The sequence below is a fragment of the Monodon monoceros genome, unplaced genomic scaffold, assembly GCF_005190385.1.
Source record: "Monodon monoceros isolate NGI ecotype Baffin Bay Population unplaced genomic scaffold, NGI_Narwhal_1 Super_Scaffold_19, whole genome shotgun sequence".
Lineage (NCBI taxonomy): Eukaryota > Metazoa > Chordata > Mammalia > Artiodactyla > Monodontidae > Monodon > Monodon monoceros.
The window spans coordinates 87370168-87383830 of NW_021703775.1; the positions used below are offsets into that span (position 1 = coordinate 87370168).

Sequence of the window (13663 nt, forward strand, 5' to 3'; positions counted from 1 at the left end):
GGGGGAAGGGACAGAGGAGGGGGAGGAGGTCAAAGTGTCAAAATCACTCAGATTGTGTCCTTTTCACATACTCTACAGTGGAAAATGAGCCAAAAAAGATAACATAAAATCTCCTCTCCTTCAAAGTTAAGCAATCTACTTCAAAATTACCACAGGTCAATGTTGTAAAAATCACAGTGGAAATGTACTTTGAATGGATAATGAAGTTACAACTCTTTGAAATGTGTTTCAAAGAAAATTTACATCTTTTAATGCATTATTTATTTTTAAAAAGCTGTTGAAAATCAATGATCTAATCACAGGGCAGCCAAAGGCCTGTTTCTGTAAATAAAGTTTTATTGGAATAGCCACACCCACCCAGTTACTCCTGTTCATCACTGTTTTCATGCAAATATTACTACATGTTTTAAAAGCTGAATTCACTATGAAAAATCTTTCACAAAGTAAACTCTAGGCCTATATAGCTTCAGCAGTCAATTCCACATATTTCAGGAAAAAATAATGCTGTTATACAAACTCTTCCAGAAAAACAAAAAAGGAACAGCATTTAGCTCTTTTATAACCCCAAGCTAAGCTAGTTCTAAAACCTGTAAGGAGGTTATAATAAGTTACATTTACTTACCAAACACCCTCTTGAACAGAAATGTAAACATCCTAAAGAAAATGTTACCAAATTGAATCCAGAAAAATATAAGAAGGAAAATACTTTTTGAACAAGTGAATCAAGGAAGGGACTGTAGTTTCTCATCTGAAAGTAACTGCACCTCCATGTAACAGTTACCTACCTCCGCGTAACAAGACATCCAACACCTCACAGCTTCTGGGATCTGGATGCGGGTCCCCTGCGGCCGCGGTCAGCCATGGGGGCAGCAGTCAGGTGGGAGTGGGCTCCGGTTGACAGGTCGGCCGCCACCCGCTTCTGTGCTGCCGGCCGGGAGCTCCCCGTCTGGGCCCCGGGGCCGCTCCAGCTGGCCACTCACAGCACAGCATCCCCCAGAAAGCGTGATCCGAGACAGAAAGGGCCTGCCCCCAAGATGGAGCGGGGTTCCTGTAACTGAGTATCGCCACATCAGCCCAACACTATGGACACACAGACTAGCCCTGGACAGAAGTGGGACAGGACCACACAGGGCAGGCGGACAGGGCTCCTGGGAGGCACCCCGTCACAGGCTCAGAACACGGAGACACTCCTGTGACCATAAGCGAGTCTCAAAAAGCCATTTGATGAAAGTCATTCACAGCGAAGCCTTTTAATAAAAGGTACCTTCCCTGACCTTCCGGAAAACGTCTAAGAAAGACTCAGAGCATCTGTGGCCCTCAGTGTTGAATCCGGAGAACTTCCTCCTGGGGACTGAGAAATAGATGCTCACCCCGCCACCTCCCCGCAGCCATGCCCTGCAGCTCCCAGCCAGCATCTGCCTTTGTATACTTACAAGGCCTGAAGGTTGGAAAGGAAACAACAAAGCATTTTCCACAGATGCCATTACTGAGCACAGAGATAATCTTAAAGTATGAAAATAGATAAATGATTAGTCATGGTATTAATAAAGGTATCAGTTAATGGTATACTATGTCAATATTTTGAAAGTACATGTCAACACATCAGCAACAAGTATAACAACTGAAAGATATAAGAAGATACAACTTCCAGCAGCATGAAAAGTCACCAATATCCACAGGGAGATCAGCTTGGTGCTTTGTGCCACCTAGAGGGGTGGGATAGGGAGGGTGGGAGGGAGACGCAAGAGGGAGGGGATATGGGGATGTACGTATACATATAGCTGATTCACTCTGTTATACAGCAGAAACTAACACGACAATGTAAAGCAATTATACTCCAATAAAGATGTTAACAAAAAAAGTCACCAACATCTAGAACTCAATTTAATAAAAGACGTACAAGGTTTTGGGGCCTCCCTGGTGACGCAGTGGTTAGGAATCCGCCTGCCAGTGCAGAGACATGGGTTTGAGCCCTGGTCTGGGAAGATCCCACATGCCGCGGAGCAACTAAGTCCGTGCGCCACAGCTACTGAGCCTGCGCTGTAGAGCCCGTGAGCCACAACTACTGAGCCCACGTGCCACAACTACTGAAGCCTGCGTGCCTAGAGCCCGTGCTCTGCAGCAAGAGAAGCCACCGCGCACCGCAATGAAAAGCAGCCACTGCTCACTGCAACTAGAGAAAGCCTGCGGTCAGCAACGAAGACCCAACACAGCCAAAAAAAAAAAAAAGAGACGTCCAAGGTCTCTGAAAAGTTTAAAACGTTATTAACAGGACATAAGGAGATCTAAATATCATAGAATAGATCGTGCTCGTGAAGTGGATGAACTAATATCGTCAAGTTGTCACTTCTCCCCAGGTTAATCTAAGATTCAAAACAATAGAAAATCATAACCTCAGCAAGTTTCTAGAAATTGATAAAGTGATTCTGAATTTTAAATGGAAATACAAGACTCAAGTGCAGTCAAGGCAACCTTGGAAAAGAGAAACAAAGCGTAAGACGTACACAGCCGGATATCAAGAACTATTACAAGAGCAAACGGGGCATCTGCTCAAGGAAAAAAGCTCAATGGGAAAGACAGAATCCAGGATCCAGAAAGAGATACACACACACATGATCACGTCATGGGCCGTGAACGTGGTCCTGCAGTGAAGTCTGGAAAGAATCATCTTTGCTACACACAGAAAAGTGAACCTGGAACCCTGCTTCACAGCATACAAAAAAAAAAAAAAGAAAGAAAGAAAAAAAATTCTGATTGGACTTAAGATCTAAACAAAAGGCAAATAATAAAATGTTTAAAAGAAAAAACAAATGAAAATATCATCATGAACGTGGAGTAAAGTTTATTTCAACATCATGCAAAAAGTTCTACCCATAAATTACAAATTGATAAAGTATTCTGCATTAAAATCGAGAAATTCTGTTCAATAAAAGATACTATTAAGAGAGCAAAAAGGAACCCACAAGGTGAGAGATTCTGGCATCACATATGTTTGATAAAGACTCAGAAGCAGAACATATAAAGAACTCCAAAATCAGGAAGAATGATACTAATTCTGTGCGTCTGTAATAGAGCAGCTGGTTACAGCTCCTCCAGTAAACACCATTTTGTTTACCTTCGCTTACCATGAGACAGGAGAAGAAAGGCATAAAAATTCAATGGCGTTAACAATATTCACAGATGGTATTCATACCCACAAATAAAACCAAAGACTCTACAGACATGTTAGAAATCATGAACATCTAGCAATACGGCTGGATAAAACTGCAATCTATCAATATGATTCATGTATTTATACAACAGAACCAGGAGAAAAAAATTAAGAATATAATCTTTCTTCCCCGAATCCATTAGACACCCAGGAATATACAAAACATCTTGAAGACTTCGAAGGAGAAAATTTAATCCTTTATTGAAAGACATTAAAGAAATACTGATTAAATAGAGAAATGCCTGTAGATGGGAAAACTGTCCCCAAATCGGTCTATGCAGTCACTGTATTCCAACCAGAATCTGAATCAGTTTGGACCTTGACAAAAAGACGCTGATTAAAAGGAAAACAAGGCCAAGAAGAGTTAGAGCATCATTAGAAAAAGAAGTGGTGGGACCCTCCCCCTGTCAAATACCAGTATCTGAAGTTTGCCACTGGGTCTAACATGGATTTCTGTTCATAATTTAGCATCTGTGAAATCAAGGTGTATATTACAATGGATGTTCTTTGTGGTACAAAAAATAACGGGGTATGTTGATGTTAATTGCATCTTATAACTGAAGGATACGGCATCACCAAGTTATAACAATTAAAACTGTGGAAAAAATGTTACAGGGTTTGAAGAAAACGACCAGAAGAACAGAGGAGAGCCCAGAGTCCCTCTGAACATGGAGACTGGATGTCGGCCGGCACCGCTGACGGTGAGGAACAAAAATACAGGATGCTGGGACAACGGATTAACTCCACGAGGAACCTGTAAATTGGACCCTTATTTATGCCGCGTGCATTAAAGATGAAATTGAAAACTTGAAATAAATATCTTCTGGACGGTTGGGACTCAGGAATGCTTTCCTAACAAGGCACAAAACCCAAAACTAAGTGGGGAGAAACCGTTGCATACACTACGGTTAAATGTTCTTTCATCCAAGGACCCTGCTGATGGTGACACAAACCAACCCTGGGCAGAGGGACCGTGACCCAGGAGAGAACTCAGCCTGGAACATACGGCACAGGTGGGCAGGTTTGCGGGACCAACGCAGGAAGCTCACCCCGACCGCCTCCCAGGATTCACCTAACAACAGACGCTCACTTTTGTTTCTGAAAGCCTCTGAGTTTAAATTAACATCAGTTTCTGCTGAAAATCCACCCACTCGCTTGACTGAAAGTCGACAGAAAAAGCGAAGTGAACACGAAGCAAACTCAGAAACCAAACGCTCGTTTGCGGGCACACCCGTGCTCAGTCTCACAGGCGTACTTCTGAAGCATAAAGGTCAAAGTCAAGGGCGGCAGGATGAGGAAAGTGCAGTTATTCCACTGCCTACACTGTCACTCTTTCCGGCCTCCTCAGAAATGATGGTTTCCATCACTTCTTGTGAATTGAGACATGCCATCAGGTACGATATTAACTGCAAAGAAAATCTCTAAATTATTTTAATCTGGAACACAAAAAGGGAAATTCATGTTTTAGGAAACAACGGTTCCCTATCACCGATAGATTCGTGCGATCCGTGGGTCCACCCCGACTTCGGCAACGGCCGATAGAAACTCCATATGGAGCCCCCGCACTTCTCTGAGCTGTAGGACCAAAGAGCCCTCGGGGCTGCCCCCAGGAGCCAGAGGGAAAAGGCGGGGGGTGATGGGGTTGGCAGGGCTGGGGGCCAAGCTGTGGAAGAAGGAGAGCGGAGAGAAAAGCTGAGGCCAGGAGCTCAGGAGAGGGCGCTGGGGGCAGTCCCGGCTGTGCTTCGGAAACCACTGCCCCCGGGGCCCCCCAGAGAGCCTGGCCTCACAGGCAGCGGTGAGGGGTCTGCAAACTCCCTGGGTGACTCTACTGGGCAGGAAGGTCTGAGAACGACCCCGCTGGAAATTGAGGATGAAGAAGCAGCAAGAGGCCCCCCGAGGGGGCTGGAGATGAAAAGCAGGAGGGTGGTGGCCACCACGGGCATGGGGTCTGCACGAGGGCCCCGCGGGGTAGGTCTGGGCTGACCGAGACGCCCTCACTTCCTCCGTGACACGCCCTCCATCCACCCAATGGCTGAGATCCAGACAGCCCCCCACACGGCCTGACGGGCCGCAGGGCTGAGTAGCAAGTGCCCCCCAGCGGTCTACGCGAGGTCGCGGGAGACCTGAACACAAACCCGGTCCTTCCATAGGAAGAGTGATGCCCAGAGACACGGCTGCACAGTGGTGCTGAGAAGCAGGGCTTATATTTTCCCATAATCCAGGAAAAAGCTCATATGGTCATATTAAGTATTTTAATCTTCTGTTTGAAAATTTGTTTAGGGCCAAACTTTGACCAGTGATACTGACCTTGTAACTGCCACTCAGATGTCTGCTTGATTCCATCATCCCAGTGAATTTATAGCCATCAAAGGAAACAAGCAAGATCTGTCAATAATGACCTACTTAGGATGTACTTTTTGAGGGAAAAAAGGTAGGACTCCATGCTGTTGAATGATTTCTAATTCTGCAAAAATAGACTGCTATAATGAGCCCCAAAGATCAAAAGACTCACCAAAATGGCATAACATTTGAGTAACTTGGATTTGACACACAAAAAGCATTTCAACGTTATTTAAAATAGATATCCACTTCCTTAAACTGTATTTTATTTTTTATTTTTTTACATCTTTATTAGAGTATAATTGCTTTACAATGGTGTATTAGTTTCTGCTTTATGACAAAGTGAATCAGTTATACATGAAGTCTACTTGTGAGAAAAAGCTTAGGAAAAAGAGACATGTATACACATATAAAAGTCATAAAAGACATTAGAACAATCACAACAAAATAAATGAATCGCCGATTCTCATTACCAGATTCAGCTGTCAGTCCCTCAGACACTGTTCCCGAAGTTGTTCAAACAAGTCTGTGTATTTTAAGAGGGGATTTATCTCTGCGTCCAAAAGTGGCAGTGAAGACTCTCGTTACCACATTAGATAGAGACTGGCGCTTTCAGCAAGGGGTCTGCACCAGCTCTGCACACTTTACAGGAACTTATGGACTTGCAAAGAGGAGCCAACTGTCAAGGTTAACAGTCTGAGTGAAGACTTCATTCTGCAAAAAGGTACGAACATACAAATACGGGCTCACGTGGGAAGAGCAAACAGCCGGTGGAAATGGAGAAAAAGCTCAATGTGTCTAAATGTTTCACGTGTGCCCTGCATTTCAGAGGATGTCCTTCACATTTGACTCTGAAAATAAATCAGGTACACACTTCTCACTTTAAATAACAAAAACCTTAGTTACTGAATTTAGCAGAGTCCTCGCGGCATCAACTCGAACATTCTGTAAACTTGTTACAAAGCAAACTTGAGTTGCACGCGTCAAAACCATCATGCACCTGAGACATTTAATAACCGAGTTCTTCAGAAGACAGATCCTCCTGTATAATAGATCCTCCTGTATAATAGCTAAGACCCACCTTTACTATACTGAATTTCTTTAAATTTTAACTCACAATATCACAAAAGAAAATGGCACAAATGCCTAGCATGGACGCTACTAAACGTGAGCACGAGAATGGCTGATCGGAAGGACCCGCTACACCGAGCACTGAGGTCAAGGGCAGGGCAGCACGTGACGTCCTCCAAGGGAAGGGTTTCCAGGAAGATCCTTGAGAAGTCGCCTTCTATTTCAGATGCAGAATCAGCCGTGCCCCAACTGCTTTTTGTGCCACAATAATGTGTTTGTTGTATTTTTTCCAATCTGGTAATAGAAACTTACAGATTCACTCTGTGAGAATGTAGCTACAAAAGAAACAATCTTGCCTAAATTTTCTAAGGGAAATAAATAATGCACAAATATCCTTATAGTAAGATGATAACAGTTCCCTTTGTAAAGGTTTTGATGACTGGATCGATCCTGATTTATATATATATATAATACATATATTTGTATGTATATACACACAAATCGATCCTGAGGCCCTGGATACTTTTGTAAAGATGACAAAATGTCTCCAAGGATAAGGTAGAAACTCTGACGCAAACACAAGGAAAGACTGCGACCCCTGATGCCTTAACTCCTCAGACACGAGGAAGGACACACCTGAGGCAGCAGATCCAGCCTTCAGATACAGCATCTGAACACCAGCAGTGATTTTAGCAAACTCTTAAATGACTGATTTAACTAAAATTTTAAAACTGTCAAAGGAAGGAGAGATGAAGGACAGAAGCGCCTCGGGAAGGAGTGGACGTCATCTGCCCAGCAGGGGTCCGAGGTGCCTGCACAGAACAAGGAGATGAACCCCGCACAGCAGTCCCCAGACTCTCCACCAACTCATCCCTGTTCACTTCTGGGAAGAGACCAACTACCCACGACTTTTCCAATGTTACAATTTTTCTTCATCCTCCTGTTGAAAATCTTCTGCTTTGTACCTCTGTGAGGATTCACCTGTTGTATTTTTATTCAATTTATTTAAGTTAAAAAATACCAAGTTCACCCACTTCTCCTCCCCCACCCCGCCTCTCGCGGACACCACTCTGTCCTCTGTATCTATGAGTGTGCATTTGGTTTTAGTTTTTTTAGATCCCATGTATAAGAGAGAACTCACGGAAAATACTTTCTCTGGCTGACTCATTTCGCTGCACACAACGCTAAGCAAAGGCGCACTTCACGGGTGAGCAGTTTTACTGGCACATACGACGGCCGTTCATTCACTCTCCATCCAAAGCGGCTGCTCTGCCCCTGCAGGAGCAGGATGGAATCCCTGCCTCAGAGGCCCCACAGCGGGAAATATTTACTATCAGGCCCTTCGCTGGAAAAGTTTGCCACCCCCTGCCCTAAAGAGCTGCCACTAGTGCAAACCACATGCTACTTTCCCGCATCACCAGCTACCCGTTCGCACACCGACTTCCAAGAGCATCTTTTGGGTCTGGTCGGGAAGCAGAGGCCGTGGAGCTGAGATGCAGTCACACCTGGGACGCTGTACGGGCACAGTGACGGGGCCTTCCCAGGGAACCGCTGACACTGAGCCCGCTGGTCCCACAGCATCGTCACCAGAGCTGCCTGGATGACGTGGGTCACCCGAGTGGTGCTGTCCACAGGTGGGATGATCACTGGGGTCGGGGCCGTCAGTCTGACAGCTTGTCCCGTGAGGCCGACCCTTCGAGTGGCCATCGGATTGTGGGCACGACCCACCGTTCAAACTTTCAGATTTACGACGCCACGAACATTCTAACAGTAACTTACTACCTACCTGAGGCATACATTTATATTTTATACTTTAACAAAACGTTGTGTTTAACAAAAAAATTAAAGCTGTTTAATCTCCGTGTTCCAAAACAAAGACTCGACACCATCTATGTGCACTTTCTGACTGCAGAGAGCTGCTTTAAAAATAGATTTCCCACCGTCCAGACGCACACCCAGCACGCCCGGGCACGTCACCCAATTTAAAGTACCTCCTGCTGTTTAAATGGAGAAGAACATTCCAGGAGTGAGACTGGTCCCCCCTCCCCCTCCCCCTCCCCGGGGTGGGGGCTCCTGAGGGGAGGACGCCCCCGGGCCAAGCGACCATCCAGGCTCCGAACTTCAAGCCAGCTTCCTCAGTCCAAGCGGACAAGCAAGGTGAACCCCGCCCAACGCCCACCTGTGCAACAGGGCAGGCGGCAGAAGCAAGGAAAGCGAATCCCGTCGTCACTGGTAGTGGCTCAGACATAAAGTGACACAGTAAACCCGCCACCACAGTCCGAGCTCAGGCGGTGGCGGCAGCAGACAGGGCCACCTGCTGCCCGCCGACCCAGCGGGTCCCCAGCCTCCCCCCAGCCCGGGCTCCTCCTCTAGCTTCCTCTCTTCCTAAAGGAAACCTTGACTGTGCAGGTGCCCTGGCGGCTCGCTCTGCAGGTCTATTTCCACCTCCACGGCGATGAGATGGGCTTCATCAAGCCCAGACTCTGGCGGGCAGGTGGGACCCGAGGGTGGGAAGCGCAGGCCAGGAGGGAGGAGGGTGTGTGGTCCTCGCACGACGGGGAAACGGCTCCGCACGCACACACCCTGCACTGATCTAAACACGCCGGAGCTGCCCCACGTTCCAGACACACGGCGCGACACACGCGCCCGAACGCGGCCCCGTCCCCCCAGCAGCAAGCCAGGGCCACCGCCCCTCGCTTCCCGCTCTGGGGGCCTGGTTTGACCCTGGGTCCTAGAAGGGTGAGCTGCCTGATCAAATTGGGTCATTGGGCAGGTAAGTCCCTCCCAGACACTCAGGGGTCTTTCTCGTGGGCCAGTGGGGACCTGGGCCACATGGCGGAAACCGGGGTTACAGCCTGAAGGACGCCGTCGGCCAGGACCCACCTGCTCTGACTCGGCAGCCTTTAGCTGACGCTTCTCCACTGAACTGGCTGTTTGCTCTGCAAAAACTCGGTCTGTTCATTTGTAGAATCAGAACTGAACCAAGGAAGGAAATCTAATGCGCGTTTTTCTGACTTGAAGGAAAGGAATAACATTTTCCCAATTAACATCATTACAACTCCTGACTTGGAAGTGCTGATAATGTGAGCTAATATAACGTCATGGAAAATAGCTTTCTTTCTTCTGGAGTTATGAACCTTTGCTATATTGAGAAGCAAGCCCTTGTCACTAAATTTCTATACAGTTTCTGTAATTTCTTTGGGAAAATGTACATGAGAAAACCCAGCTAATTTTCAAGACTGATATTATCATACCTCTCAGGACACTGAATTAGATAACTTCATGTTAGACATTTTTCCCCCTTAACTTTCAATAAACCGTTTAAATAGTTCACCGTGCCCACGCGGTACTAACCACACATACTTCATTTCACTAGTTTACTTTAAAAATAAAATTCAATATCCCAGGGCACTGACAGTAACACCTGTAGTCCTGGGCTTTTCCTTCACGTAATATCATGCTTCTTACTAGAGAACTCACTCTTTCTTAACAAAAATTATGGACATAAATCAGACGTAAGATATGAAATGAACATACTAGCTTTTATTCTCCAAATACATGTAATTCAAGTACAAAGTACAAATGTAGAATCAATGCCAAAATTATTTCATTGTGCCAGCTAATTATATAAACACGGGGGTGGGGTTGGATATCCCCAAACTCCCCATGTTCTAGAAATGATTGCCCAAACCATTCCCAGCATCCTGAAAGCTTGTTTTGTGTGATGTAAATAAAACTCCTATGAGACTGCATACAACAAAAAATCATATGGTCTAAATTCAAAGGCATTTACTAATTATGTATGACTACGTGTCAGCAAATCATCATAATTTTGAATTCTAAAAATGGGTTTTGCCTGATTCATTATCATTTAGTATTAAAAACAGTGGTTCAGTAGAATTCAAGAGACAGCAAATTTTGAACATTTTTTTCAGTAGAGACCAATTACTACCTAATGCAAATTGAAGTTTTAATGGCAAGTTTTGGAACCACTTCACTGTACTTCATCGCTTATAATGTTATGATATAAATTAAATCATTGCTCAATTAATCGTCCAGAGATAATACTGTAATGAAATTTCTTAATTCCTTAATGGTACACTAAACATAATCACTAACTCGACTTGGCAGCACGGAGCAGACTTTTCATACCTGAGAATATACCTGGCAGAGAACACAGGCTGACAGCAAAAGCCACCTTGGGAAGTTCTTACCGAGATTCCCTGGAAGATGACGGATTTCCACCACCTCTGTGGTCCATGCTCCACAGCGGCCTTACAAGAAGCAGGAATTCCCTGCTGTCTGAGGCAACGGAAGTGAATTAGCCATCAGAATCCTCAGATGATACCTTCTATAGTGACATTTATCATCAGAGCCATGTTTGGTCAACATTTAATTAAATGATAGGATCACAGCAATGCTACCATAGATATGGGAAAACCCCTTTCCACAATGAAGTCAGAGAATTAATCTCAGATTCCCACTGGAAAACTGTAGCTTTTAAAATTTAAATTGATAGACATCTTTCAAAAACTTCAGAGGTTAGCAAGGAGAGCAGGTAAAATTACCCACAGCCCATATATCGGCAGCGTAACCAGGAGACAGATAATACTGTAAATGTACATTTGCACGGGAAGGTGAAAATACACACCTTCAGCCAGAGGCATAAACCCTGTGCCCACACCTGAGAAGCCGTGTGTCAAAGCTCTGACTCATAAACACACAAACATGTGACCACAGTCCCACTGGTGAACCCCTGAAGGAAATACATCGTTCAGCTAAGTGCAAAGCCTACTACCCCAGGGAAAGAAACTCGAATCCCCTAACAAACCACGCATCTATCATTTGACCCTGCAACACCTCCTTTAGGATTCTAACTTCAAGATGCCGTCACCTACAGAAGACAACATATGCACGGAGATACTGACCGCCACACTGTTTGCATTTGCAAAAGCCTGGGAAGAATACAAGTGTCTATTAATAGGGGACTGGATGAATACATACACTGTACCGTCCCGCAATGACTACTGTGCGGCCCAGCGTAAATGAGGGGACACCAGCATATCGGCGTGGACTCAAGTTCAAGACATGCTAGGGCACAGGGCAGTGTCGACAGAGTCAGATAACCTTGCATCTGAAGAAGAGGAACATATAAGAAAAGGAAGAAAATACATAGTTACTTTTTTCAAAAGTATCATAAACATAAATTTACCCAGAAAATAACCAAAATGATTACCAACAGGTGCAGGAAGTGTCAGGATTGAGAGAGTAGGGACTGAAGTGAGAATTCTCTGAGTTTTCTCTTTTTATAGTTTTAATGTTTCATGATGTAAATTTTTACAAATTCAAAAATTAAATTAAGTGAAAAGAAAAATATTAAAACTTAAATATTAGAAATAATTTAAATATTAAAGCAAATTACATAATAAACTACAGAGAGATAATAAGTATCTCAAAAAAATTTGAACACTATACTGACCTGTATATTCATAATTGATTACATTCCAAAGATCAAAGATGAGCAATAAATAAATATTTGATCAATAATTTTAGAGCTCATATTTTGATATAATTTTGAAAATATTTAACGTACTTAGGGGGTTAATAAGTAAGTAAGGGTGAAAAGGTTATTAGGATTCAAGATCTTCATTGAAGAAATCAAAAATAGAAAAGAAAAAAACCTAGTCTAGGCAAGAAACCTGTCATGTGAAATTTGAGTAAACACTATTAATATCATGTCATGAAAATTTAAAAATATTTTCCCTTACTCTGTCCAGGGAATGGTCTTGGAAGCTTTTGGTTTCTAAAAACTCAACTGAAAATGAAAAAAAAGAGCAAGTCCAAGTCCTTAGGAAACAGGAGATCCATGAAGAGGTTACAAGGGTGAGCCTGAGATAATCTTTGATCGTCAGAACGACAAGCATTACCTGCCCGAAGGTTAAAGGAAACCAGCCTGCGGACCCTCCACTGACCATCTCATAGAGACATACCTGACTGTGATTCACAGAACAAACGTGCGACCTGGACCCACGACAGTTCTCAGAGGCTAAAGAGAAGGAGGTGGAGAGGCAGACACGGGAGGGATCAGGTCACATCTCCCCTCCTTCCCGTGAAAGCTGTGACTCGGGAGACAGAAACAAGCGCCAATCCTGACATTTCACGAGGGACAGTGGTGCCTCTCCAGTCGACAACAGAAAGCTCTTCTTTAGAGGAGAGAGGCCGTTGATAAATGGAACAGAAAACCACCATTTGGCCATATTCAATGGATTAGCTCATCAGAAGGATCATCAATAAATGCTAAATCCATTAGTCGAAAAACTGCTGGTGAACAGTGTGCTTTCATGGTGCCACCACTTAGTATTTGCAAAAAAAAAAAAAAAAAAAGAAAAAAAGTCGTACTGTTAAAACCAGAGTAATCAGAGTCCCGCCCTGAACCAAGTCAGGAATTCAGATCAGGGATAACAGAGCTGCCAGCGAGGTGGGCAGTCTGACACGACTGTGGCTGAGATTCACAACATACGCGAATGACTTTTCAACAGTTCGGCAAAAACAAAGCAAAACACACGCACGCGGATGAAGAAAGTATATACGAACATGGGTGTGGAATCTGGGCGATGGGTTTACGGGCATTTACTGGGATTATTTTTTCAACCTTTCTGTTTCAGCAAATATTCATCGACACAAATTTGGAGAAGAATCGCAGGAATCGGCACATGGACTTGGCACAATCAGACCCGTCTGGACGGTGCTGGTGAGGAACGGTTTGTGAGCAGTCCCCGTGGAAGAGCGAGTCACCCCGGGGCCCTGCGGAGACGCCCTCCAGAGCCGCGCTGCTGCCTGACCCGTCCAGCATGTTCTCCGTGGCCATCTGGCCCATGCAGGTGCCAGGTGTGGGGTCGGAAGAGCCAGGCCCGCCGCCGGCTCTGCGGTTGCAGCCTGTGCCGTGGAGACTGGCCCAGGACCCCAGCTTGGCTCAGGCCGAAAGCCTGGGCATCCCCCCACACCACCCCCACTCCAACCAGCAGGTCCTAAGAGGCACCT

The 13663-nt window shown here is 44.9% G+C and overlaps 1 protein-coding gene across 1 annotated transcript in view; it reads right to left on the minus strand.

The window, feature by feature from the left end:
- SNTG2 (syntrophin gamma 2) overlaps positions 1-8329 on the minus strand; it is a 150764-nt gene extending 142435 nt beyond the window's left edge. The window contains exon 1 of the mRNA XM_029231640.1: positions 8128-8329. Coding sequence (XP_029087473.1) covers positions 8128-8329 — 202 coding nt within the window. The remainder of the gene's footprint in view (positions 1-8127) is intronic.
- Between the last annotated feature and the right edge of the window lie 5334 nt (positions 8330-13663).